A 26,665-nucleotide genomic window follows, 5' to 3' on the forward strand; every position below is an offset into this window, starting at 1 on the left:
ATAATAGTAGGAAGACAAAATGGAACCATAAAACAAACTTCATTCTCATTCGATGCTTCGATGCAGTTTCATGCACTTCTTACAACATAGAAAACAGCAAAAAACAATTTTGATTCATCACACAAAACACGCAAAGTGCAGCATGAGATGACCTGCGCACGCCAAACTTCATTCATAACTTTTTTCTTTTCCCCCCTCCTTCATAGTAGAGTGAAGATCGCTAGTCTACGAACAAGATATAATATATATTTAGCTTAATATGTAATAGCAGGCATATATACATACATATACTGGCTGGGAGGACATTCCAAACAAATTGAGAGCGTAAAACAAGAAAAAAAGGAACAAGGTACGCGCGTTACTCGGTGAATAAAGAGAAAATACACATTAAAATAATAAAAAAACCCATAAGCAATCGACCATTAGGCGCAACACAAACATCGCCGGCATAGCGTACAGGAAAAAATCTGTGAGGAGCTTACTATGAATTACTCGAAAGGAATAATGGAATGGGGGAAAAGGCGACCCACATCTCCCGCAATTGTTATTTGATTGTGAAGAGCCCTCGGTAAGTGGAGAAGGGAGGATCACACGCTGCTCCCTCTCGTATACCTCCATTGATGGTGTGTTCCGCGGCCCCGGGGCAAGACAGCCTGCGGAACATGCAAAGAAAGGACCACTCAAGACCACCACATATACCAGGGGGAAGCGTATTCGGCTTGTATTCGAGGAAGCTTAAAGTGTAGAGAACCACACAGCTGCATAATAAGCTCTGCACCCCTTTAGGCATTAACGAGTTATAGAGAGAGAGAGAGAGAGAGAGGGAGAGAAAGATGCGGTATAATATAATCTAAAAAAACCCAAATATTAAACCAGATATCCCCCCCCCCCCCTCACCAAAAGCATCCCAAGATGTGGACTAAAAACATCCCCATTAACTGTGCGCAGCCGAGAAGCATACATTATTGTAGGGGACGACCGGCAGAAAGCAAGCATGAAGAGTGTGTGCGTTTGTGTGTCGGGAGATCGAAGGACGAAAAACAAAAAAATAATATATTGAAAATATACACATGTTATTGAATCTGAAAAGCACAATCTTTAATTTTAAGATTGGTGCCCTTATTTTTTTATTTAAAGTTACCATTTTACACCTAACAAAACTAAACAGAAAATGATCGTGTAAACCAACTCCAACAGCCGCCTCAAACATCGGGATAGGACAGCTGCAGCTTCACGTTAATGTTCATCGACGTCAGCTGCGACACCAGAAACTTGAAGATGTACGGAATTTCCACATGGCCAATCTCCTTGTCGTCCTCGCACAGCCGGCACGTGGCCGGCACGTGCTGCAGCTGGTTCGAGTTGTCCGCCAGCCGCTTCGTCACGCTGTCGATCGGCCCAATCAGGGTGCCGCACCGGCGGCACACCAGCGCCACCACCTTGTCCGACCCGTGCACCAGCCGGTCCTGCAGCAGGAAGGAGGCGCCGTGCGAGATCAGCCCGTCGCGCTCCATCTCACCGAACCGCACGCCACCGCCCCGCGAGCGGCCCTTGTTCGGCTGGTGCGTCAGCTGATCGATCGGTCCGGTCGACCGTACCTGCCACTTATCGCTAACCATGTGCCGCAGGCGCTGATAGTGCACCACCCCAAAGAAGATGTCTACCTTCATCTCGCGCCCGTCCACCCCACTGTACATGCGCTCCGTGCCGTAGTAATCGTACCCGGACTGTTCCAGCAGCCGCCCGAAGTAGTCGATCGCCGTGTTGCTCTCGTCGTACCGGAACGGGGTCGCGTCGTGCACCAGGCCCTGGCAGGCCGCCGTCTTGCCCGCCATCGTTTCGATCATCATCGCAATGGTCATGCGCGACGGGAAGCCGTGCGGGTTGAAGATAATGTCCGGTATCATGCCCGACTCCGTGAACGGTAGATCGATCGCCGGCCAGTGCTGCGAGCAGATGCCCTTCTGCCCCGCTCGCGACGCGAACTTGTCGCCCACGCTCGGATTGCGCGGCACACGGTACGTCAGTATGAGCTGCTTCGTTACGATGGCCATCCCGCCGCGCCCAATGCCACGGCCCGCGTCCTGCAGCGGAGCGCCCAGCTTCACGTTGTCCACGATCGCTTCCTCGTAGCCCTGGTACGACACCACGTGGTACGTGTGATCGTTCACGTCGAAGTAACAGTACAGCGGCGTACCCTTCGTCAGCTGTGCGCCCTTAAACGGCAGCCCGTCGTTGTCGAGGAACGGATTGAGCGTGGCATCTTTGGGATTGCGCGCAAAAAAGCTATCCCCCGTCAGCTCCACGTACTCGTGCTTGTAGATGTTGCCCGCCGCGAAGCCCCGCTCGAACGCCGCCTTGTTGATGATCATTGCGTCCTCCATGTCGTACCCGGTGTACGAAATGACGGCCACGATCGCGTTCGTGCCCATCGCGTAGTTGTCCAGCGCAATGTTGTCGTGGTGCACCGGGCGGAACAGTGGCGTGGCGGGCGTCTGCAGCCGGTACATCTTCGCGATGCACTGTTTGTCCCAGTTGTGGCACGGCGTGCCCATCGTTTGCTTGCCCATCTGGCACTGGTACATGTTGCGCGGCGACTGGTTGCAGTCCGGCATCGGGATCAGCTGGGCCAGGTTGCTCATGAACGACGTTTTCGCCAGCTCCGCGTGGGTGGTGAGCTGCGGGTACGCTTCCTCCGGCGTGACGCAGATGTCCATGTACACCTGCTCGAACGAACCGATCAGTTCGGTTTTGCCGCACAGCAGATTCTTCACCGGGCGCATCATGCGCGCTGGTCCGACGAACAGAAACAGCCCCGGATACTGGCCACCTTCCCGGGCCGGCACGAACGCGATTTCCGTTTGGTTCGGTATGGTTTTGCCTTCGATTTTGAGCAGGCGCAGCTTTTGCACCACCTGACTGGCGGTGGCACGGGCCAACATGCCCAGCATCTTGCCCTCCAGCATCACCACGTACCCGTCGTCGTGGGAGAGCGTTCCGAAGCTGCCAGCATCACCGCCGAACGGCTGCATACCGAGCGACACGAGCGTGGCCGGGATGTTGGCCACCAGTTCGGGATCCTGCGTCACCGACACCGTACAGTCGGAGGTCATATGGTTCAGCAACCCGCACGGCTCCCCGTCGGGCGTGTGCACAGGACAGATAAAGCCCCACGCATCCGGCAACAGCTGGCGCGCTTCGGTGGTGCGCATCGTCAGGAAGTACGAGCCACGGTGTACCGCCCGGAAGTGCGACATGTACCGCATGCGGTTAATGTTTTCCGCAATAATCACCAGCCCCGTGCTCTGCATCAGCCCCATCTCGGTCGCCTTCGCCAGATTGCCCGTCGCCAGGAACATCGTGAACGGGTGCTGAAAGCCGGCCACATTCTTCAGCGCCTGGGCCAGCTCGTGCGTCGTCACCATCGGCGAGGTACGGTCGGGGCACAGCTTCATCAGATTGATCCGCACGTACTGCATCGTCGAGAGGCACATCTCGCGCAGCAAGCCCTGGTAGATGTGGCCCCCGAGCAGTATCTCCTGCATCATCGTGCCGTCGAGCGATTCGACCGCGTGTCGGCCCTGCACCACCGCATACAGCTTGTGCACCATGTGCACGAGCAGATTGAACTTGTCCTCCACGCTGTCGAGATGGATCAGCACGCAGTGCTGCAGCAGGAAGTGGCCCGCCTGCTCGTCCGAGTACCAGGCGGGCAGGTTTATGTCCATCAGTCGCCGGCGCAACAACATGCCCATGTACGAGCGGCATTCCTGCGAGCTGTGCAGGTTTTCTGCGTGCAGATCGCGCAACATCGCCATGATGCATCTGCATTGTGTGTGACGAGATTAAAAATTAGGCCTATTTTGACGGTTAAGCATTCGAATTAGCATACCTTTTGTAGTACTGATCGCTTTCGTCGCACGCGGTCAGCTTCTTGTAGATTTCGTTGTCCGACCGATCGCCGAGCGCTTTCAGTATCATCATCACCGGGATGAAGGACAGCGCCCTCGACACGCTAATCATCAGCTTGGCCGTACCGTTCGTTAAATAGTGGAGCACATTTCGCTGCAAAATGACCGGCCAGCATTACTTCCCATTACTTTACCACCCCCCACATCCCTTCCGCAACCTACCGTTGAATATTGATCCTCCCGGACGCACCGTATAAACACGCCGGTGGCGCTGAAGTCTTTGCCCCGATCGCGCCACGTATTACGATTCACCGCAATCGGATAGTTCCGGCGCGTGCTGATAAGCATACGGATCAGCTTCTCGTTGCCCCGCACGACAAAGTAGCCGCCCCACTCGTCCTCATGCTCGCCGCGTGCCACCAGCTCCTCCGGCGTTGCGTTGGCCAGATTGCACGCGTTCGAGCGCAGCATGATCGGGATGCGACCCATCTCCCTCGTCAGCGGACTCTGCGGCATGCCGTCCAGCTCCCAGTTGAGCGTGATCGTGCACATGCCCGCGTACGTATCGGACTTTTGCCGGCATTCGCTCGGAAACACTCGCTTCTCCGCCACCTCGACCAGCATCATCGGGACGGTCGGTGGTGCGATGCTGATGTCCGTTATCCGCAACTTGATGCGGCTGCCGTTCGCCATCTCGAAGCACACCGGCACCAACCGGGACAGCACGTCCTCGATGCCCTCGTCCAGCATGTAGTTGAACGAGTCGATGTGGGGACGGCCCAGGTTCGCCAGGATCTGTGTTGGAAAAGGAAGAGAGGGTTCAATTGCTTGTTATAATCCACTTTTCACTCTTTAAAATACACTTACCTCATTTTGCTTTTTAGGTATTTCTTTAAATTCTGGTCGTAAATTCGTCAACTCTGGTAGGAGCTTCATTTTTGCTAGCCTTTTCGGAACCGCACGCGGTATTCCTTTCGCTCATGGGGACCGGTCGCACGTGTGTTTGTTTTGAATTTTGACAGTATGTGCCAACTGACGTATCGCGGAACCGCACAACCTGGCGAGGGTTTTTGATGTTGAACAATCGCTGCATCTCGCTCATTTTCTCTACCCTTCCTTTATTTGCCTACAGTGCTCGTTATAACCCTAGTGTCAAGGCGGTCGCTTACCCGCGGGTAGTTTTTGCACTTTTATTTCTTAATTTCTTTTGATAGAAAAGTCGTACAGACTTGAAATTCATAGAATGCATCGAGAAATATGTTTTACATTACTTCGACGAAAAAAAAACATTTTTTTTAATATTTTGTTTAATAATTTTAAGTATTATTTTCGATCTACGACCGCCTACCCGAGTAGGACCATACATTTTGCACGGCAGATTGGAGTTTTGCGGATTTATCTGCTCGGAATTTGAGCTGCTCGTTGTATTTGCATGAATTGTTTATCGAAGCTGCATCTTCATGTTGGTTAACTGAAAACTTTTTTTCTAGAATTTTGAAAATTGTCTCACCATATTTCTATGACACATGCTATGTCGGACCCCGTGGGGTCAATGAGGGGGGAGTAGGCGGTGAAGTGTATCTTTTTTTTTGGCCATTTAATTTTGCCGGTCTGGTGGTACAGTCGTCAACTCGTACGACGTAACAACATGACCGTCATGGGTTCAAGTCTCGAAAAGAACGTGCCCCCATACGTAGGACTGACTATCCTGCTATAGTAACATTAAGTCATTGAAAGCCAAAGCTCACTTCACTAGTGGGTACAATCCAAATAGCTTGAGCAATTTTGCTTAAGCAGCTAATTTTGGCATGCTAAAGATTGCTGCTTGAATTCGCCTTTTGCAGTAGTAAACAGCGTCAAAGTTCCAAGTTCCAGCGCTTAAGCAGCTTGCTTATGCCTCGGTGCCAGGGATTATTTTTCATTGTGTTTTATTTTCAAGCAAGCGTCATCGATAAAATAAACAACAGGATTTGCTTTGTTTGTGTACATGTGTATATTTTTAAATCCCTAATATTCATACACGAACTGTATCACAATTTACTGTACAATCACAATCACTTCCTTCAAAATCCTTTCTTCTTGTCTAACTCTAGCTTGTGCAGCAGCAATGAGATGATTGACGGCGTCAGTCTTTGACAATTTGACAAGAGCCACCTTGTACCGATGTCATGCATTAAAAAGCTATAAAGTTCCACCAAGTTCGGTACGCTTTCTTAACAAGCCTTCAAGTTCCATCATGAACCATACACATCAGGCTTAGCAGCCGCAAGGTTCTACAGAGTACCGAGTGGTAGTTAAAAAGTGCGATAGTTCCGCTAAGTACCGTCTATCTCTTTATCTATTAGCCACAAAGTACGACATCGGACTGATTTTTCGTTAAACAACCTCAAATCAGAAATGGAGTTCGAGCTGGCTATTATAGAAGGCAGGCCTTGATCGATAACGGTTGTTGTGCCAAAGAAGAAGAGGAAGAATTTTCCCACCAACACAATCGCCCACTAGCGCGAGCCTTTTTGGCGGCCATCTTGAATCCTCAAAAACTCTTGCTCGAAACGTCAAAAACCGTCACAACGGCTTACAAAAACGCTCGCCAGCGAGGAAAAATCGCTCCGATTGGAAGCGTTGGCGAGCTAGTGAAAGCTGGTTGTTGTCATCGCTATGTTTTGCGGATTATGGCATCTTCTGTTTGTAATTTCGATGTTTTTCGTTTGTTTATTTGTTTGCTTGTACTCACTATGGGAAAAAGGATATAAAATTACTTAATTTAAAATTTTATTTTAAAATCAATCTAAAACGCTAAACAATCATTATGGCACATTTGTTTTAATTCAAATATCATAGAAACCGTTACTCAACACACGCAACACGTGTGTCGGTGCACGCAAGCAATTTTTGAATAGGTGTGATTCATGGACAAATGGCCGCAGCCGTGCTGTAATTTCCATTTAACTCCAATCGGAATGTCGCCGGTGGTCCAAACTATCTCCACGACCAAAAAACCCGTTAAGTTTTTAAAACATCTCTACGCTTCTGTTACGCTGCCTGCATGCGATCCTCGAAGCGCATACACATTCGGCTCGCGCTTACATTCTCTCTCGCTGTAATCGAACAATTATGAAGTGAATGCACATTTCGTGTCAATTTTTGATTTGAAAAACTGCCGCCTTTCACTCGTCCCGGTGTTGCTACCGTACGGGCACAATTTGACCACAATTTCGCGCTCGCGCGGAGGTGTTCGGTGCAAGGGGGAGGCCATCATAAATTGGCGCAAAACAAGGTTCACCTTTTACGGGTTTGCGTTGGTGGCGATGCTTTCTCGAAATCTCGAACCAATAATAATGGTAAATGAAATTAATAAAATATGGTTCCATGCCGAATGAGCCGAATGGCTATCGTTACGGCCCGCGTATCATGTTACGTCTGTTGCGCCTTTTGCTACCCGTTCTTGTGCATTGTTGAGTGAAGGGAACGACAAAAAACTGCCGTTGGCTATTTTTTCCCTCGTACCAAAACACGCGCTCTCCTGCTAATAACTAATAAATGGGAAAGCAATGCAGTGGAAACGTTATCCCATTTCGCGCTAGCGCGCGCTCGTGCCGCAACAATCTCGCGCGCGAATCACGTGTACCGTTACAAGGAGGGGAAAGGCAAAAGGAAAACACACACCCAAGACGCGCAAGAAAATTCCTCCACTTCGCGATGAAGCCGAGGGGTGGCAAATAATTGCTCGAAGGCGTTAAAAAGAAAATGATCACAACGATAATATCCAATTCCCTGCCACGGCGAGGATCGCGGGCGTGCGCATGAAATTATAAATTAACCTTTCCTTTTTTTCCCCTCTTCGCCTCCCGTTGCCGCTCGTGTGTTTAACTGCTTTATTAGGGGGGAATTAAAATCATCCCGACCAACAACAGGCCCAAAAAGCCCCACGGCTACCTTCTCACCAAGCGAACAGAACCGAGGCCCAACGCACCTGCAGATATGTTTTGTGAGCAGGGAATCTTACACCGATGGGTGCCTGAAATAAATATAAAAACAATGGAAAATGAGAGCAAAAAATTGCGGGGGAAATGGGTGAAATGGGCAAAGAAATAAATTCCGCTAACGAACATCAAAACCGTTTGCCGTTAACGGCGGCAGATTCGAATTGGTGAAACACGGGCTCGTCGAAGACGATGATGATGATGATGGGTGGGTTGAAGTTTATTTTCTCTATGGAATCTCTCATTTCACCCAATCTCTGTGACGACGAAATGCGCTTAAGGGTGAAGGAAAAGAAAAGGCACGATATCAACCCGCGAAGGCCCCACCAAAACGGCTTATAATTAAGCGTAAAAATCGCGTACCATTATTTTGCCAACACACTAGTGATGGGAGCTCCGGATTGGATTCGTGAATCCATTTCGATTCTGACGTTTTTTTATGCGGATCCTACTCCAAAATAAACATGGCTTCGAATCCGGCTGCACCGAACAAACACAGATTCAGATTGAATCCGGATTACTCCGATCGACTCCAATATGGCTCATATTGAATCCGTTTTACTACTCTGTGCATATTTCGTACTGCAAAATAGTTACAGTACAAAAGCAAGCTTCCAAACTAGTGATGGGTAAAGTTGCGAAAATGCGGAGTCGACTCCGATCCGACTCCGATAAATTCGGAATCGACTCCGGAAGGTAGGGCCACCCTACATTATCGGGAGACGTTCAGAATCGTCCGGAATCATCCGAAATCGCCCGGAATCACGCGAAGTCGTCCGGAGACGTTCGAAGTCGTCCGGAGTCGTCCGGAGTCGTTTGGAGTCGGAGTCGTCAGGAATCGTCCGGAGTCTTTCGGAATAGTCCAGAGTCTTCCGGAGTCGTTCGGAGTCGTTTGTAGTCGTTCGGCATCGGAGTCGTTCGAAGTCGGCCTTCGATACAAAGGCCTATATACGATGTTCCACCGGCAGACTCCGGGCGACTTCGAATGACTCCAAACGACTCCGAACGACTCCGGACGACTCAGACTCCGGACGACTCCGACTTCGAATGACTCCGAACGACTCCAAACGACTCTCAACGACTCCGAACGACTCCGAACGAATCCGAAAGACTCCGAACGACTTCGAACAACTCCGGGCGGCTCCAGGCGGCTCTGGACGACTCCGACTCCGGGCGGATCTAGTTATTCTATTTAGCTGGAGTCGGAATCTCACTAATAATAGTCGGAGTCGAATCGGAGTTGTGGGTGCACTTCGGAGATCACATCACTATTCCAAACAACCCTAGCTTCTAGATAACATTGCTGTCTTGATAGCTACACTTATAAGCTAAAATTCTATCGTCTATGTGCGTACCGGTAAAAGCCGGTATATTCGGTTTCCATGGTATTCTAGTTGTTTCCAGATTTTATCCAAATATTTTTCAAACAAATAATTTGAACAATTTTGAGCAACGTTCAATAGTATGTTGAATAGTTCAAATTAACTAATTGAATCTAAATAATTTCTGGAACAATAAGTCGTGATATGAACCCAAACACAAATAGGAAAATATTCAAAAATTCTCCTGAAACTTATAGTATTTAGCTGCTTGAATATACAGTATATGGCGGCATCTTATAGTGCAGACAAAGGAATTCACTTTAGGAAGTGTAGTTATAAGTTACTTGTTATGCATTTACTAAGGATAATGAAATTTACCCAAGAAACTAAAAAATTGGGTAAACATTATTCCAGATCAACTAGCTCCTCCTCCGCTAACTCCGGAGTTAATCCGTATCAATGCAAATCCGGCTGCAGGTCCATTTTGCCCATCACTACAACCCACTCTTACCTTTTAATTAGAATGTGCTGCCATCGTCATATCTAAGCAAGCGTTGGAGCTTGCACGTCCCCCTGCCCCCAAGGGAGTACTGCTGGGGTGCTTTTGTTTTGTGTGTTTAGACGAAGGTTGCTTTGGTTTTTTTCGCTCTTTACATTGCACACTGTCTCTCTTGAACTTTGCTGCTTCTTCTCAAATAAATCTGTTTCTTCATTCAAACAATTCGTCTCCGCTTCGGACGGCTCATTGGGAGTGAGATTTTCCACCCCTCTTGGCGTGTGTGTGTGTGTGATGGACGGAAAGGGGGCATGATACGTCCTTCTGTTTTGTTCGCGATAATCACGAGAAGTGGTGATGGTGGATAAAACAAAAATCCCCACCTTTGTCGTAAGAACGCAACATAAATCGATCGACCGACTCATTGGTTGGTCGCTGTTGCTCGACCGGACAGCCGGCACTACTGTTGTATGGGGGTGGTTGGTTGCAGGAGGAAGGGGGGATGAAGAAACAGCGAATTGTGGTACACAGTAATCCTATTAAACACTGATATCGATTCGTTATTTATGAAATTAATTATTATCATTTCCTTTGCTGACCGACCCAGCCTGGACTCGCCCTAAACCGTACATGGCGCAGCGTTTTTGGAGTCGAGTCGTCATGGGGTCGTTGTAATAGGATCGTCTTTCCCTCTCTGTCTGTGTGTGTGTCTGTGCGGGTATGTCCGAGGGGATTGGAGTTAGTGTTACAGTTCGATTTGAGAATTGTTGTCTCTGACTCTGGTTATCAACGAGTCCGCAAGGACCTGGGGAGTCTTTGCTATTGTCTTTCTCCTTACCAACAGTGGACTTCCCCCCCCCCCCCCCCTCCTATAAACTCAACCGGATATCAATCGCTTGTTTTATTTTTGTTTTATACATTTACTTTTGCTTTTTTTTGTGTACGGCGATGATGAGTGCTGATAGCAGAAGGATGTGGTTCGTGCTGATTGCACAAGGATTAGTTTTGTTCAATTAGTTGAGGGATGAGTGTTGCTTTTGCTTATCGTGATTTATCGTGCCCCATTTCAAGCGCCGGTTTGTGCTTAGTTTGTGAAAGTAATTATTAAATGAGTTTGGATTGTAATTTTATGAAAAAAATCTAAATAATTACTTTATTATGTGTGATATAGACTTTAAATAACAAATAGATTTCTCCAAGACATTTATGTGAATCATAATTTAAATTCCTAATAAAATATGCATAAATTTTCCACTCTGTTCGAGATTTGGATCTCAGTAATAATTAAATAAACGTAACTAAATTTCCTTTTTCATTGTATAATGAATAGAACCACCAGCTCAAAACAGGACTTTAACGTTTATTTTCAAAAAAGGCGTGATATCCGTGTGCCATGAGTGAAATCTTAGCGCCATCAAGATTCTGAGTTCAGTTCTCGATTGAATCGTCATTAATCACTCTGATATCTTGGTTATTCTGAGCGCGCAAACGTTATCATTACCATGAAACGCGCAGAATAAATGAGCTATTTGATAAATTATTCATAATATTTGGGAAACTGATCCCCTTGTTTTGAATAGCTGCTATTGTATACAGAATGTAATGAAATTGATTGACAAATTTTAGTGCATTTTTGAGGCCATATTGAAATATTATGATGGAACTACGTGAAAGATAAGTTTAGAAACAGTGAAATATTATAGTAATCTGCATAGGGAAAGCTTTCCCTTAATCTGCACGCATATTTGCTGTCGTCTCACGATCCTCGTCTGTCTCTGCTGCTCATATTAATTAGTGCAAATGCTATCGTTTTCAACTGCAACCCACCGTAGTAGTAGTAGTTCTGCCCGCCGTAATTGTTGTAAGTCACTCAAACGGCCTCGGACGAACCTCTCCGGTATGGAAATATTGATCGGGTAGTGGAGCTTTGTGTGAAGTCGTACAAGTTCTTGATTCAAAGACATATCATCACTACTATCGTCAGCCAACAATGTGTGTCGGTTTCGGTGTGTGTGGCTGACGGTGTATGTGTCGCGCTTTACTGCCACCAGAGTACGTCTTTTGCCTTTGGTCGCATCATTTATTCATAACACTGGATTGTAAGTGGTCGATAGTTTTCGAAGGCTTGGTGTTGGGAGCGTAAGGGGAGGTGGAGGTGAGGCCTTTGTTAGACAGTTTGAGTGGCCTATCAATACCGAATTACGTCCGGAATACCGGACGATTCCTGTTGGCTTTTCTTCTGTTACTACTGCTAGCTCGATTAATGTCCTTTCTTTCTGGCGTAACTGCCCCCTTTTTCCATATGGCTGTATGGTACGCCCATGGGACACTTCCCCGGGCAGACGGTGGTGATGTAGGGAAAATCGTCCGGGAAAATGTGACCGGTTAGGAAAATGAAACTAATGAACGCGTCCCATCTTGTCCTCCTCTCTCTCCCTGGAAGCCCTCGCTCGTCGGTAGACGACGGTGTTCATTAGTGGGCACTAATTTCGATGCCGACGCTGTTCTGGGTTGACATCTCGGGTGGTTGCAGGCCAGACGGGGCCCGGGCCTAAAGGCAAGTTTTAGCGTTTTGCGACAGCTTGGCGTAGTTTTGCGGCCGTGATTTGATTGGCGGCCGAACAGCAACTACGCATTTGCGTAGTTTTCGATCGTGTTGAAATGGCATGGCCCTGGCCGGAAAGTGTGAGTGAAATGTACCTGTAACTCACACTCAAACTCAAAGAAGGCATTACAGGGTAGAATGAGGTCCAGGCGTCACTTCACCTCCAAAGTTGATGTCGAACAGTTTGATAGCCTTGTTGGTTTGATCCATCTAGCAGCAGTAAAGCCCCGAACGCCTTATAAATTCCGCGTACACCGATAAGAACCCTCGTGAAATCCCTCAATTAATGAAATTTGATCCTGCTATCTCCTGAGGGGAAGGAATACTTCGAGCCCGCAGTATGAGGGGATGCTTCCCGTAGCGTAAAAATGGCCCACGGCTGAACACTTTTGAGGAATGCTTTTTTCGGGGCCAGCTTGGCCGGTAGCGATTATGGCTGGGGTAGAATGCGTACATTGCAACAGCCCGCTTCCACAGAAGAACATTCCACTGGACGCTTCTGGCAGGAAGGAAATCTGTTCCTGGTAAATCCTGTTAGTAGTTTGCCTTATTTTTTACAGGGATGGGAACGCTTTCGCCTGGAAGGTGTTTTTACAAGGTTATATAACTTATTTTCTAAAGGATATTGAACATAATCGAGTGATCTTAATTCTTAAGTTAACTTAATATTTTACTCTTATCATCCAACTCTAGAAACTCTAGAGTGTAGCCAATGTCATCAGCAAGACACTTTGTGAGTCGAATAACCACACAACAGTATGAGTTAACACACTTTAGATTTAAGTGTTACATTAGTCACAAGGCATTAGTAAGTGAGTTGATAGTCGGAGTGGAGAACGTTCAATCGTTCATCGACATTTAACTCTACAAAGTGTTATTTAACTCACCAACTCTCTGCGAGTGAGTTACTACACGACTTGGAGTGCTAAATCATTTATTTAACTTTCCTAAAGAATTCAAGAGTTAAATTACTTATCGAAAGCTAATGTTCCTAAAGAGTTGTTAAATGAACGTGTGATTCAATTCATTGTAATTAAGTTGCCAGTATGCATGTAGTGTAATAATGATTTAAATCTCAAAATAGCTATTTAGCTCACAAAATAATTCAGTTCAGTATCAGTGAGTTAGTAGCAGATGGTGAAGAGTTAACTCCCTCATCGAGCTGTAACTCTAGAAAGAGTTGTTTAACTCATGAGTGATGTGATGAGTAATGAGCTGTATATATTGCGAGCCGCCGTAAAGAGATAGCTCTTCGTAATAGTTTGAATCATCTTATACAAAGATGCCGGAAAGGTTTAACTCACAAAAAGATTCCGATTAATGGGCCATTATATCGGAATTGTATGCTGAAGTGAACGATTGCAGATAACCCATCTTCGTCTTCCGCTTTTTTGGCACAGCAACCCTTGCCGAGTCAAGGCCTGTGCCTTTACACCACTATTGGGATTGGCTTTCAGTGACTTATTGATTACTCAGAGCAGGATAGTCGGGTCCTACGTATGAGGGCACGGTCCATTCAGGGCTAGAACCCATGGTGGGCATGTCGTTAAGGCGTACAAGTTGACGACTGTACCACGAGATCGGCTATAGATGACACATGGGTCATATGAACCACTCTGGCAAAGTGTATAACCGCGCGGCTACACGAGGTGAAATATACAGCGAAATGAACTATTTGACAGGCGAAATATCTGACGGATAAAGCATCACAGCAACCAGCTGATGTGCAATGTAAACAAATAACGTGCACAAAATCGTAATTAAATCCATTAAATAACTTCAATATCGAGTACTTCGTCAATTTTCAGTCAACAGTTCATAATTTCTTCTAATTAGGGAATGTTCTACTTATGAATATATTATTTTTAATAGAATTTCGAAAGCGGATGTTGTGTCTCCCCCAACCCTTTAGCTGTACCTGTCAGATATTTCACCTGTCAAATAGTTCATTTCGCTGTATATTTCACCTCATGTAGCCGCGCGGTAATATTTGAAATCGATCGATTGAAGTGATCATGACCATCAAAAAAAAGGTCGTCATACGTCATGCGCAGTGGATTGAAGATGTTGTTGTTGTTGTTGAGATGATGGATTATTTTAGAGTGAAAAAATTGGACTCTTGTAGTCTGATTTTGGCTAACGTCGCTAGTAAAGCGGGAAGGGAGTATTAAAGAATTTATTTTATCGCTACAAGACTTGGAATTCACTACACATTATAAGAGGGTTTCATTTTACACCATCGACACACACACCGACAGACAGACAGCAATCCTTTAATCACCTTCATATAACCGATTGGAAAAAATGTATGCAACCTTTTCTGTCCCTTTCCTCTCACTAAGAATTCATTCCCATCATCACCAACAGGCATGGTGGAGAAAATATGGAGCTGCCGTAGTAGTAGTACGAGAACACAGAAATTCCATATTCACTGTGGAATTGGAGGTGAGGAATGAGGAGTAGGACGATCGAGAACCCCAGATCGAACCGGAAGGATCAGTGCAGTGCGCGGTCTGCACGCCTGTACAATTAAAATCGAGATAAAAGTTTAATTTAAATAAAAGAAGCTTCTGGTCGCAGTGATTTTGGTGCATATTCGCGCATCGCATTTGTGGTGCGCTGCGTCGTCGCTTCTGGAGGAGGAATTGGCCTTCACATGAGGCTTGTTTTCCGATTCGACCGCAATCAAGATTCCACCGTGCCGTGCTGTTGGTGCTGGCAGTGGTGATGGTGGAAACAAAGGAAATTTATTAAATTTTCTGTACGAATAACTAATTATGCCCTCTTGCGGTCTTTGTTCGGTGCAGCCCAACCGGTGCCTTGGTGACCAGGGCCCGCAAGGTGCAGCCAGCGGGTGTGTGTGTGTGTTCTTCGCTTCTGTTCCCTGTTTTGCATCGAGGCCGTGCAGGTTTTCTCATCCCTAATTCCACGGATTGCAGGAGAGTGGGAATGGGAAATGGAAGAGAAGCGAATGAACTGATTCGGCGAGACAGATTGTGAGAAGGAAGGCTGGAGGGTCCGGGTCTGGTGGCCGAGCCTGGGCTGGAATGATGAGGGCCGTGGGATTTGGCGAAGAAGCGTGACATAATCCTAAATTAAATATCATCTCTCTTTTCTCCTGTCGTCCCAGTCTTGCCCGGTTTTCCTTTGATTCAGCTTGAATTGAACCGTGTGTCCGAATATGTCTGGTTCGATTCGTATTTTCTTTGCCCTGCTCCAGCCCCGTCCCCAAAAATTGCATGAAAAAGACAATCCTTTTGGAAACCGAAAAAGGGTCCCATTCTCCCCCCGAAAAGTGCATTCGGAGAACTGGAGAAGGAAGAGCGGAAGGAAGAGAAGAGCAACAAAACACACACAAATGGCAAACATGCACGCAGCCGATTATTCTCCATTGCAGTTTTGAAGGTGGAAAGAGGTGGATTGCAAGAGCCCAGAGTGGCCCAAAAGCGCAAACCAACGATTGGGAGCAACGATGTCGATAAAGTACACAGAAGCCATGTTCGATTCGGCAGAAAACATGAACCATCGTTTGGGTCGACGATTTGAGGTGGTTGTCTGCAGTGAGATGTAGAAAGGGAGGGTCCAAGGATACGTTTCTGTGTGGAATTTGTTTGAGTAAGGTACAGAAAAGTGTAAGCTTTAAGAGTTGAGTGCATTTATATGAGAGATTATTGAAGTAAAGTAAGAGTAAGTGAAGATTTCATATTTTAAAACATTAAAATAACTTCAAAGCGTAGTGTTTGGTTCATGGCAGGGGTTTTCTCTCATACAATAGAGCAAAAAATTGGAATATTTTTTAATGAATTGTCATTAAATGTCTTTAAGATGTTGATTTTCAGTACATACATATCGATTTCAAATACTTCGAAATAAATTTAAATGTGATAACCGATTCATCATAATCTTTAGATTGAACAACAAACTTTGTTATACATGCTGTCGCTCTGTTTTGGGGCCTTTTTATACTCCTTGTGGGATGAAAGGTCGTTTTAGTTTCTTAAAAAGGCTGAAGCGCCTTAAAGATGCAAGCTTAAGCGTGTTTAACTCTTTTCAGATTCAGGTTTCGATATATATTTATCTATTTTTTCCATTTTTACTCCATATATCATTATATGTCTTGATTTAAAAATAATATTATATATTACAGGGTTTTCCAGGAGTTCTCATAGCTGTGGGACACTTTATTGACTCCTTCTTACGTGAAATGAACTTAATGTAATGGGAATCGGACTCTTTAGCCTTGTTGGCCAAATCCAATAGGAATTTCCGAAAGGAGCTGTCCAAAAAGGGTGCCGTAGAGTCCAATTTTCATCATATGAAGTTCACTTCCCATAAAAAAGAGTCAAGGAAGTGGCCCACAACTATGAGAACCCCTGGAAAACCCTGAATTCAATAATATTTTGAAAATTTTACAAGTTTCTTCTTTCCTTAGTTCGTACTATTCTAAGATTCTTCCCTAGAAACTGTTTTCTCTCATTTTTTGGAAAAGGGTTGTAACGGCTTCTTTCACAAATTACCTATAATTTGCAGCTTAATTAGATGAAATTAGTTGCACACATTTCAAACCGACGAACCCTGCAAAATGTGGCTTCAGCTTCCAGCATCGCTGGCAAGGTAAGGACAACATCGCTTCCTGCAACCAATCAGCATAAGCAAGTCGCCGCCTTCTTAGGATGCAACACGACGGCTGCACTCCCTTTTTTAATGCCTTTTTGCTTTGCTTCCATCCTGGAGCCATATTTTTGCCACTGCCATCGGGTGCCTACACCATCGAACGGATTGTTTCGATTCACTCCACAACCTGCCCCCTTCTCTCTCTCTCTCCTTCCCGATGTGTGTTTGAGCTCCTGGTTTATTAAATAAAGTTACAACGTACACATTTCAATACGCTGGAAGCCCTTAAATTGGAACTTATTGCAAATATCATCGATTTGTTTTGGGCTTTAATATTTGCATTGGCGTTTCGCTTTTGTTTCGCCGTGGTGGTGGTGAGGCGAGACGGTCCGGAAGGGGGTGGTGTACATGGAGAGGGAAATGAAGGGAAGTAGCGTGTAGTTCCAATCGCGGGAACCTCCGGGAACGGCCTTCTGAAGAAGCATTACTTTGAGCATCCGACCCCGCTCCCAGGCAGATGCATCCCGGGAGTGTTTGGGGTTTGTGTAGCGTCTTATGCAGTGGCCTTGTTTTTCCTTACCTTACCTCATTGCCCACGTTTCCACTCGTGTTGGTACAATGTGGAGCGAACGGGAGTCTGCACTTTACACCCATGTATGCACCTCCACCGGGTGGATTTTGCTCATGGGTACTTGATGATGATGATGATGATGGCCACGTACTTTTGTCTTTAGCCTTTTGTTGCCTTTGTGCCTCCCACAATCTCACGGTAAAGCAGGGGGAGGAGGGGGGAGGTAACCTAACGCCAGCTAACCTTGCCACTTTGCTCTGCTTCGCAATCGTTCGCATGAAGAACATCCGGAGATCGTACACAACTTGCAGAAAGGGATTGTTAGCATTGTGGGGAGCGGGATGAAAGCATGGCAGCACATTGAAACGTAAAAGAAACGGGAAGCGCAAGACTTTTCGCATAAGTTAACTAATAAAGCAAATGCACTTATCGAAATGTTGTGTAGTTTTGTTGTTTGGGTTTTGTGCTTTGTTCTTGCCCTTTCCATGATCGCTTGTGGTCGTTATTCTTTGCCTGCCAAACTCATATTTACTGTTACAGTAGGGTGAGTTAAAACAGGAGCTAAGTATTTTTTTTTGGTAAAAGAATAAAAAAGCAAAAAAATATTTTTTAATATAAAGTGATACAAACATATAAGAACAGTTCTAGTTTATAAAAGTAGTGCAAAACACCTTGCAAATAGTGTAGCAAACAACCAAAGCTCAAAAACTAACACCACACCGCAAAACAACACAATCAATTAACCCCCTGTCATCGGCACCGCTCTGCTAAACTTTCCTTCTATCCCGAACGTTGTGAGAAACGATGATTAGCTTTTACGTTCCATTCCCCTCCCCACTCCCCTTCGTTTCAGTTCCTATTCCACCTGCTTTACTTCCTCCCAACGATCTATTTTCCCCTCTCTTTCTCTCCCTTCACCCCCACTTGTTATCTTATCCCTACCTTAGAGTTTGGGGTCATCATGGACGGTGCTTGAAACTGGGCGCCCTTTTGCTTCCCACTAGTGAACGGATAAATCTTCCACCCTCTCAACTACTAGAAGGTGTAGAAGGGGTAGGGGAGAGAGGGGACTGTACTTAAGGGCCCCGGGCGTAGACGAGTTTTTCGTTCGCACAGACTCACCACTCGCCACCCTCCCGTCGGACATATATTACCGCTATATTATTGTGCTTTATCGCATTTATTTATATTATTCTTTTTTATTTATTTGCGAGTTTACTTCGCTCCGTTGGTAGGTGTGTATGTGTGTGTGTGCATGTCTGTCTGCACAACTCCAATGCTTCGTGTACATTCTTATTTGTTACAATTACTTATTATTTCTTCGTTCCCTCTGCCCGTTAAAACCAGAGGACGCAGCGAGTGAGAAATGGGAGGAAACACAAAACTTGCCCACTCGTATGTATGGGGTGCCTTCTCCTTCTTGAGCGAAGTTTGTGTTGGGTCAGGTCGATGAAATCGTGGGAGGAACTGTTTTGCAGGTTTTGTAATCTACAAAACGGGTAGGAATGGGTGTGAGAAAGAAAGGAACGAAAGAAGGAGAAGAACTGCAAAAACAAAAGGACTTTCCAGCAGCACCATTCCCTTCGCCGTTGCTGGAGAAGAGTGGGAAATGGTTCACATTTGGCCCTTGGGTTATTGGGGCCCTGTTGGAAAAGGCATGCAAGTGTAGCCCACTTGCGCACACACACAAACAAATGGCAATGATAAAGCCGGCAGAACAATGCAGACCATACAGACGAAACCATTCACATTGGGTTGACGGGCCCGCCGGGTGGGAGGAAGCTTTAATGCCAAACAAAATACGTTACGATACCCCCCCCCCCCCTCCTCCAATCCCAATGGAAAGATGGACACACACAATTGCATCTTCTTGAGGGAGACAGTGGGCCACAAGTAGCGCTCTTTGCCTGTTTTGCGCCAAAGAGTGCCGAAGAACATCTTTATAAGCGCAGCATTTGCGACAGTTTTGTCCTCTCCCTTCCCGTAACTGGATGAGTGAATGGGTAGCGAATCGGAGGTGGAGGGTGGCTTTTGGACCCACATATAAGGTCATCTCTATAATCGATTAAAGTGCTATTAGCATTAAAGCTTCGGCCACCGCACATTGGCACATTAGTGCAGCAGCAGTCCACCGATGCCGATGCACCTTTCGGGAAATATAATAACATAATTTGTGTCCCCCGCTCCAAACATGGTCTCAAAGAGGGAGGGAGGGACCTTCTCCCCTTTGGGAGGGCGTTTGCAACGAGTGAATGTATCGCTAATCGATACCGATGCTGTTGCTGCTGGTGCTGCTGCGGGCATCCCGTTGTATTTTTCTGTGCTGTAAAAGGCGCTTTCTGCTCGCCGCTGGTCGCCGGGACACCGGCTGGCTTGATGGTGGTGATTTAGGATTTGCCACAAACAATTGCAGCTTTCTGAGGGTGCTCGAAGGCTTTCAGATAATGGCAATTAAAGGGGCTGCAATAGTATCCCAATACACCAAGTACGGAAAGCTTTTTTTGGAACTGAACTGTCCAGCGGCGCGCGTCCTAGAGCACTAAGGGGTGGACCAATTGTGATTCATATGGACGATTAAAACGGCTTTATCTTCCGTCCTTTTTTGTTTAGCTGTTGCTGTAAATCCTACAAACATATAATCAAACAAACAATGTTATAAAACGGTCGGAAACGGACGTCCAACGTGACGCGAGAGGGCGACAGCCTTCGGTACAAAGTAACTCAAACGTTCCCGTCTGTGGCATATTTTTTTACGATCGCCCCAGGGCAACACACTATCACCCCGGTCCCATCTATAACGAAATTCTTCTTATATGACTTATAAACGTTTTTCCTATAATCATAAAAATGACCAACCGGAGGTGGGGGGCAATAAAAGCGGCTCGCTGTGACTTCCTGTCCAGGCAGTTTTGTGGTCACCGCTTTTAAGGTGCGATGGACGCGTAAAGGGTTCTTTTTAGACGCGGTCCTTGGCATGACCAAACCAGTGAGGTCCCAAAAATGTCGAATAATTGTGGTCGGCAATACCGCAGCAATTATTTTATTAGAACCATAAACTCCTCCAAAACGGTGGTAGAAGGAGGACTCTTTACCATTAGCCTTTGTCATTAATATTAGCAGAAAAATATTTCAAACTTCACACTTATCACAGACGGGTCTTGAAGGTAGTTCTGCTGCCCACTCCGCGGAAAGGCGGAGAATTTTATGCGCGTTAATATATCGAATTACCTGCACCGACGTTACGACCGTTTTCCAAGACCAGCGCTACAAAATGTTGCTTATCATTTGTAATTATATTCAAAGCCCGCCGTCATCAACACCGGTTCCCGGGGGCTACTTCTACTACCACTGCTGAGGGGTGCATGTGTTTTTTTTAATGCAATTTTTCATCGTTTCATTGATTTCGGGCTTCGAGTGGTGGCGGTGGTGGTGTTTCTTTTTTATTTAATGATCACTCTGTGCGTTTTTTTATTAATCAACATTTAAGTTACCAGGGGGGTGCCTGCTCGCTTGTTGTTTCTTATAATCCGTGCGCTCCGTGGCGGAATGTTCTCGAATTTCTCACTAAGGGCTATGTTTTAATTAGCCATAAAATGCGAACCTAGGGGTTGGAGAAGAGACAAGGTTTCATATTTTGCAGACCTGATGGTGAGGCCGGGTGCGTGATTTGCTGCAACAAAGTTCTGTTTTATACAATGATTTAAAAAATTGATTAAGAAATATGTTCAAATAGCACCAGTTTTAGCAGCAAATTTTACACTTTTTTATTGGTTTCTCCAAAATTTAATGAATTCAATATCTTCTTAAAATGTATTTGAAGATCCCTAGGAATTAGTAAAAACCATATTTTAACTTTGAGTTTGCATACATTTAGGCGTTTTTAGGCATAAATTCATCACCCTTCCGTGGTGTATTACTAATTGCCTTTGCAATGTGCCAAAAAGTATGCAATTTGCAACACAAATAATGTTTAATGTTTAAAACAGAACACTCAGCATAACATAGGCTTACACGCCATTCGTACGATCGTTTTCGAAATCGTGAACAGCGAACAAATGATTCATCGGACATCGGACAATCAAGCAAAAAGAAAACAGAAGGACACGGAGGAGCAGTAAAATTATCATTACCGCGCGGACAGTCCACAGTTTATGACAGCTGATTGCGGCGGATTTTTGTCCGACCGGAGACCGGACCGGTCGGATTCCTCTCCCTCCTCACAGCCCCTCCTCTACATACACCGGCGTGAACCTCTGGAGCTATGGAGTTCATGATAATCCCCCGTTTTTCCCAACCCCTTTCTTCATGGCCTGAGTGACGGGTTTGAGTTCTACGTGGAACCGAACAGAGCCGGCCGAGCCACTCTCAGCGCACACCGTGATTTAGATATTCGTTTATTTATGTTGAGATAACAGTTTATTTTAATACAGTTCGTAAATTTAATGACTTATTTACGATTACCATAATAATTTTAAGACTTAATAATAAACGAATGCACGAAGGCTCGATGGAGGGATTCAGCACGGCCGTCTGGAAGGTGTGTGGCGGCGGCGGCGACGTGGTGGTGATGATCGTGCATTGCTTTATTGAAATTTTATTTGATTCGTCGACGAGAGTTGCCGACGACATTCCGGTTATGCGTGCGGCTGCGTGTCCGAGGCCGGGGTGCGTTTGGATTGTACAGGATCCAATAAATTTATGGTTCGATATCACTGCGTGCGCAAGCCAGACGCCACTCGCCGCGGTCAAGAGCCCGATCGTGCCCGAGGCTTTGCGAGGAGCTGATGATGATGATCCATTGGAAAAGCCAGCAACCAGTCTTGGCGCCATAGAACGCAGCGCCTTTCTCTTTAGCTTTAATATTGCTCGCGATGCAGCCGAGCGCGTTCTACTAAAGCGCGAATCGTGAATTTACTTTGTCCGAAGGCGCAGTACGCGCAATTCAACGATTTATGGTGAAAGGTTTCATAACAATAATACTAAAACGAGCGTTCGGTAGCATCCCGAGTTCCACTATCGGGAGATTCGTGGGCCATTTCGGTTGTCCATCCGGTGATGCTTACCTCCCGCGGGGGCATTTACGGATCCGTACGTCCGGATGTCATTTTGAAGAGGCCGACGCGGAAATAGGATCGAAATGATGCGCGTGAAGGGGTGGATAAATGGTAAATGCCACACGCTTGCTGTCCCTCACACATCCCACATAGCTGACACCCGAAAGAGAGCGGGTGTGTGAAAGCCCGCGTGACGAACCCGAAATCCCATTAAAATTGAAGTACTTTAGAAAATTTCCCTTCGAAATCGAACACCCCGAAAACCTCCGCTCGGTTGACCCCGGGAAGGACATGCGACGTTTGACCCGTACGGGAGGCAATGAGTGTGTGTGTGTGTGCGCGCTTGCAAAGGGTGTACGCCGTACGGATTAGATACAGTGCAACCGATGACCACAGGGTACCATCAGCAATCGAATGCTACCGGGCCGAACCAGATCGTTTCGAGCCGTTATAAGCGCTCATAAATATAAATACAACCGATACGATTCAAACATTGCTGTGTAATGGGTGTGTACGGCGTGCGCGCATCGGGTTTATCCTTTCTTCTTCGGTCGGCTCGGTTCCGTTTGGCAAATGCCTCGCGGCAAATGCACATCATCATTAGCCGTCGCATACGCGCCGGGTGGATGGGATTTAAGGTAAGGCGAGAACGAGCAAATGAGCAAAAAGGTGCACGATGGTTGAGCTCGATGTGGCTGGAGTGTTAGTGTCGTATTTTTAGTGTCAAAGTATATTTCTAACATGTTTGTAGAGTATATGGATTTGTGAATACTATCATGAAGTTTCGAATTCTTCATTTTAAAGGCTATCTGTGGAGGACTCTAATGAATAATTTGAATTAAATAGGTCACAATAGTAGTTTAGCAAAAGCATGCGCCTGAAAGGTATGCAACATGTGTAGCAAAAACTGCTTTATTATTTAAATTACACAGTTTGGCCTTAATTATTACTGAATTTAGATATCAAACTGATTTTATGGTATATTTTGTTACTGACAATTATGCATCTGCTCAATTATTATTTTTGATAGTTTATAATAACTATCAATTGATAATGTTGAAGTAATTGTAAGAGTTTTTGTGGACTATTTTCTAAAAACTCTAAACGCAATTGTAGCCAAATAGTACAATACAACACTCAACTGCACAAAACGACTCCCTATGTATCCTGTTATGCCTACCGTTCCCTATTTCCTTTGAAACTGCATCAGCCCTTTTGTCATCGACCAATAGAGCCATAGAATGCGACCCGACGGGTCGAACCATGGGTCACGCACATCAAACTGCAATAAGATAATTATTGTCCACCGATGAAGGGACATTAGATTCGAGTTTTTCGAGAAACAATCGCAGTCCACAGCAGTCCTCGGCTCTTGGACCGAATGTCCCGATCGCACTGGCAATTGTAGACCCTGGCCTGTCCGCCCACCCATTGCCCGGAAAATGATGACGGTCGTTTGTGTGAGGCGCTTTTATAAATTGCGCACATCCTTCGTTAATGATTTCGGGTGTCCGGGGTTTTTCGCTAGCGCTAGCGGGACAGTGAAAGGACATTGTGCACGCTTTGTACGGCAGCAGCTACCGGGATTTTGCTCGGCGGACCTTTCAGCGGGAGCAAACACAATCCCGATGGTGGACAGTGTGGTGCGGAAATTTGCGGCACGTGCGGCACGTTGGCACGAGAGCACGAAGGGCAATGTGCATGTGGGTGACCCTGTCCGTGTGTGTGTCTGTGTGTGTTGATCTTCAATCAATGCATCGAATGGTCGAACGTGCCGGAAACTGACCATTCCGGTGTTGCGGAGGGTGAAATTTAAAACCGGATTTGTGAGGAGCGATTTGTGAAAGAGAGTAACACTTTTCAGTTCAGGGGCTTTGGGATTTTTTTTCAATGCGAGCGGCGTCAACTGTCATCGAGATGCTTGATCGATGATGAAATAATTTCCTGGACATTGCTGGGACGACGCTGGTTCAACGCAGACGGACCGTATTGGAAGGATTGGGCTTTCGCTGCATGTTGTTTGTTGCAAAAGTTTGGGAATTGTTTTCGAATTGTTGCAGCCGGTGGGTGGATAAGAGTGTAGTTTTGTTCTGGTTGGAGAGGTCGTTAGCGTCGGTATTGTTGTAATTTTGTACGGTTTCATCGGAAAGGAACGGGAAGTGATCGATAGTGCGATCGACCAAATGTTGTGCATTGAAGAAGCCATGGGCAAGAGTGTTAAACATGTTTCTTAACTCAAATACGTAGCTTTATGTTTCAATTTTGAAATAAGTCATTTAATTTGATTACGAACTGAATTGTAAAATGACAGTTGTCAGTTTTTTTAGAAAGTACATCACTGAGCGATTCGTTTGTACAGTAAAATAGAATTATTGTTATTCTTTTTATTTATTTACGTTATCGGGCAGTAGGCCTATATAACCGATACATATTCTTAATTAGTAAACAACTTAAACATAAGTAATACTAGACCTTTACATCTGACATCTGAAATTTACATCCGACGAAGGTGAGAAACAGGAATATGAAAATCTGCCGATGATTCAAGTTTGTTGTAGCTGACACAAATTTTAATTAAGTGGTCGTTGGCGTCAAATGAAGAGGATCGAAATGGGATCCTGATTAAAGGCCTGCTTCTAAGATCCCTGTTAGGTGCAGACAAGCTGATCAGATTTTAAATTTCAGGTGCATCAATAAGCCCATTTAACAATTTATGCATGAAAATACATTGAGCATTCTTTCTCCTGTGTTCTAAAGTTTCGAGACCAATTAACTGACGCCTTACATGGTACGAGGAGCGTGGCATTTGGTTTGACCAAGCAAGACGATAAAACAAAGCTCGTGTCACCTTGTTCTGAACTTTTTCTATCATGTCTATATAGGTCACTTGGTTTGGACACTAAACAACGCAAGCAAATTCTTGTATAGGACGGACTAGGGCACAGTATAACGATTTAAGACAAAAAGGATCTTTAAAGTCGGAAGAAGCACGTAGAATAAAACCTGACACATTTAATGCTCTTGAGACGATTATGTGGACATGGCACGATAATATTAGTTAATGTCTAACATTATTCCTAAATCACGAACCACAGATGACTGCGGTACACTGTCTTGACCAATTTTGTAAATAAAAGTTATTGAAATCCTTTGTTTTAGATAAAATAATGCAGTTACATTATTGTACATTCACAAACATTTCGTTATGATGGCACCACGCGAAAAAATAGTTTACAGAATCTTGAAGTCATTTAAATTTTCAACAGCAAGGAACATCTTACGATAGTCTGCAAATAGTAAAACATTGACGTTGGGAACAGCAAACACAATATCGTTAATAAATATAATAAATAATAATGGCCCTAATATGCTTCCTTGTGGAACACCTGGAACACAGAAAGGGTCAGAAAAAGTTTTTCCAATTTTTACATTAATGCAACGGTTCATTAGGTAGCTTTCTAACCATGCTAAAAGATTTGAGCGTGCTCCATATTTCAATAATTTAGCAAGCAATAAGTAGTGGTTGACTTTGTCAAAGGCAGCGCAGAAGTCGGTATAAACCTGGAGACCCTTGTCAATACTGGAGTAGCAAAATTGAAGCAAATAAAGTAGGGTTGTTTCTATCGAACGTTTAGGCATGAAGCCGTTTTGCATAACAGAGATTTCAGGTAGGAAAGCGTAGGACATGTGGCGGAACATAACCTTTTCAAACAGCTTACTACAAGCACATAACATAGAGATTCCGCGATTATTACATATATCAGATTTGTCTCCTTTTTTAAAGACAGGAAACATGTAAGAAGATTTCCATAGTTGCAGGAAGCATTTTGACTGTAAGGATTTGTTGAAAAGTTGAGTCAGAATAGGTAAAAGAGCAGCCTTATAATTATAAGCTTGTATTAAAACATATTAGGCTTTATTATTTTATACATTAGTATCATATTATCAATGCGCTTATTTCTTAATGAAAGAGTCATTTTCAGTACAGTGTCATAAATGATGATGATGTCAGAACTATTTTAACGGTGAGTATCGTGAATTTAAACAGAATGAAAAGTTTGATTCAGACGAGACTTGATCCATTGACATATCACTTAGCAATTCAATCG

At 45.2% G+C, this 26,665-nt stretch overlaps 1 protein-coding gene across 1 annotated transcript; it reads right to left on the reverse strand.

Moving 5' to 3' along the window:
• Positions 1 to 1,073: 1,073 nt before the first annotated feature.
• Positions 1,074 to 4,940, reverse strand: LOC1271371 (DNA-directed RNA polymerase I subunit RPA2). The gene is made up of 4 exons (XM_310152.6): positions 4,779 to 4,940; positions 4,134 to 4,706; positions 3,893 to 4,065; positions 1,074 to 3,825 (listed from the first exon to the last, which is right to left on the reverse strand). The coding sequence occupies exons 1-4, from the start codon at positions 4,845 to 4,847 to the stop codon at positions 1,203 to 1,205; spliced, it is 3,438 nt and encodes a 1,145-aa protein (XP_310152.5). The 5' UTR covers positions 4,848 to 4,940; the 3' UTR covers positions 1,074 to 1,202.
• Between the last annotated feature and the right edge of the window lie 21,725 nt (positions 4,941 to 26,665).

The sequence above is a fragment of the Anopheles gambiae genome, chromosome 3 (assembly GCF_943734735.2).
Source record: "Anopheles gambiae chromosome 3, idAnoGambNW_F1_1, whole genome shotgun sequence".
NCBI classification, from domain to species: Eukaryota; Metazoa; Arthropoda; class Insecta; order Diptera; family Culicidae; genus Anopheles; species Anopheles gambiae.

What these genes read in the sequence shown, in the direction of transcription:
- LOC1271371 (XM_310152.6), bottom strand. Translation starts at nt 4,847, where the DNA reads ATGAAGCTCCTACCAGAGTTGACGAATTTACGACCAGAATTTAAAGAA. An exon ending in GGGAGGATCAATATTCAACG is followed by an intron (nt 4,066 to 4,133) that starts GTAGGTTGCGGA and finishes GTCATTTTGCAG; the next exon opens with CGAAATGTGCTCCACTATTT. An exon ending in AGCGATCAGTACTACAAAAG is followed by an intron (nt 3,826 to 3,892) that starts GTATGCTAATTC and finishes CACACAATGCAG; the next exon opens with ATGCATCATGGCGATGTTGC.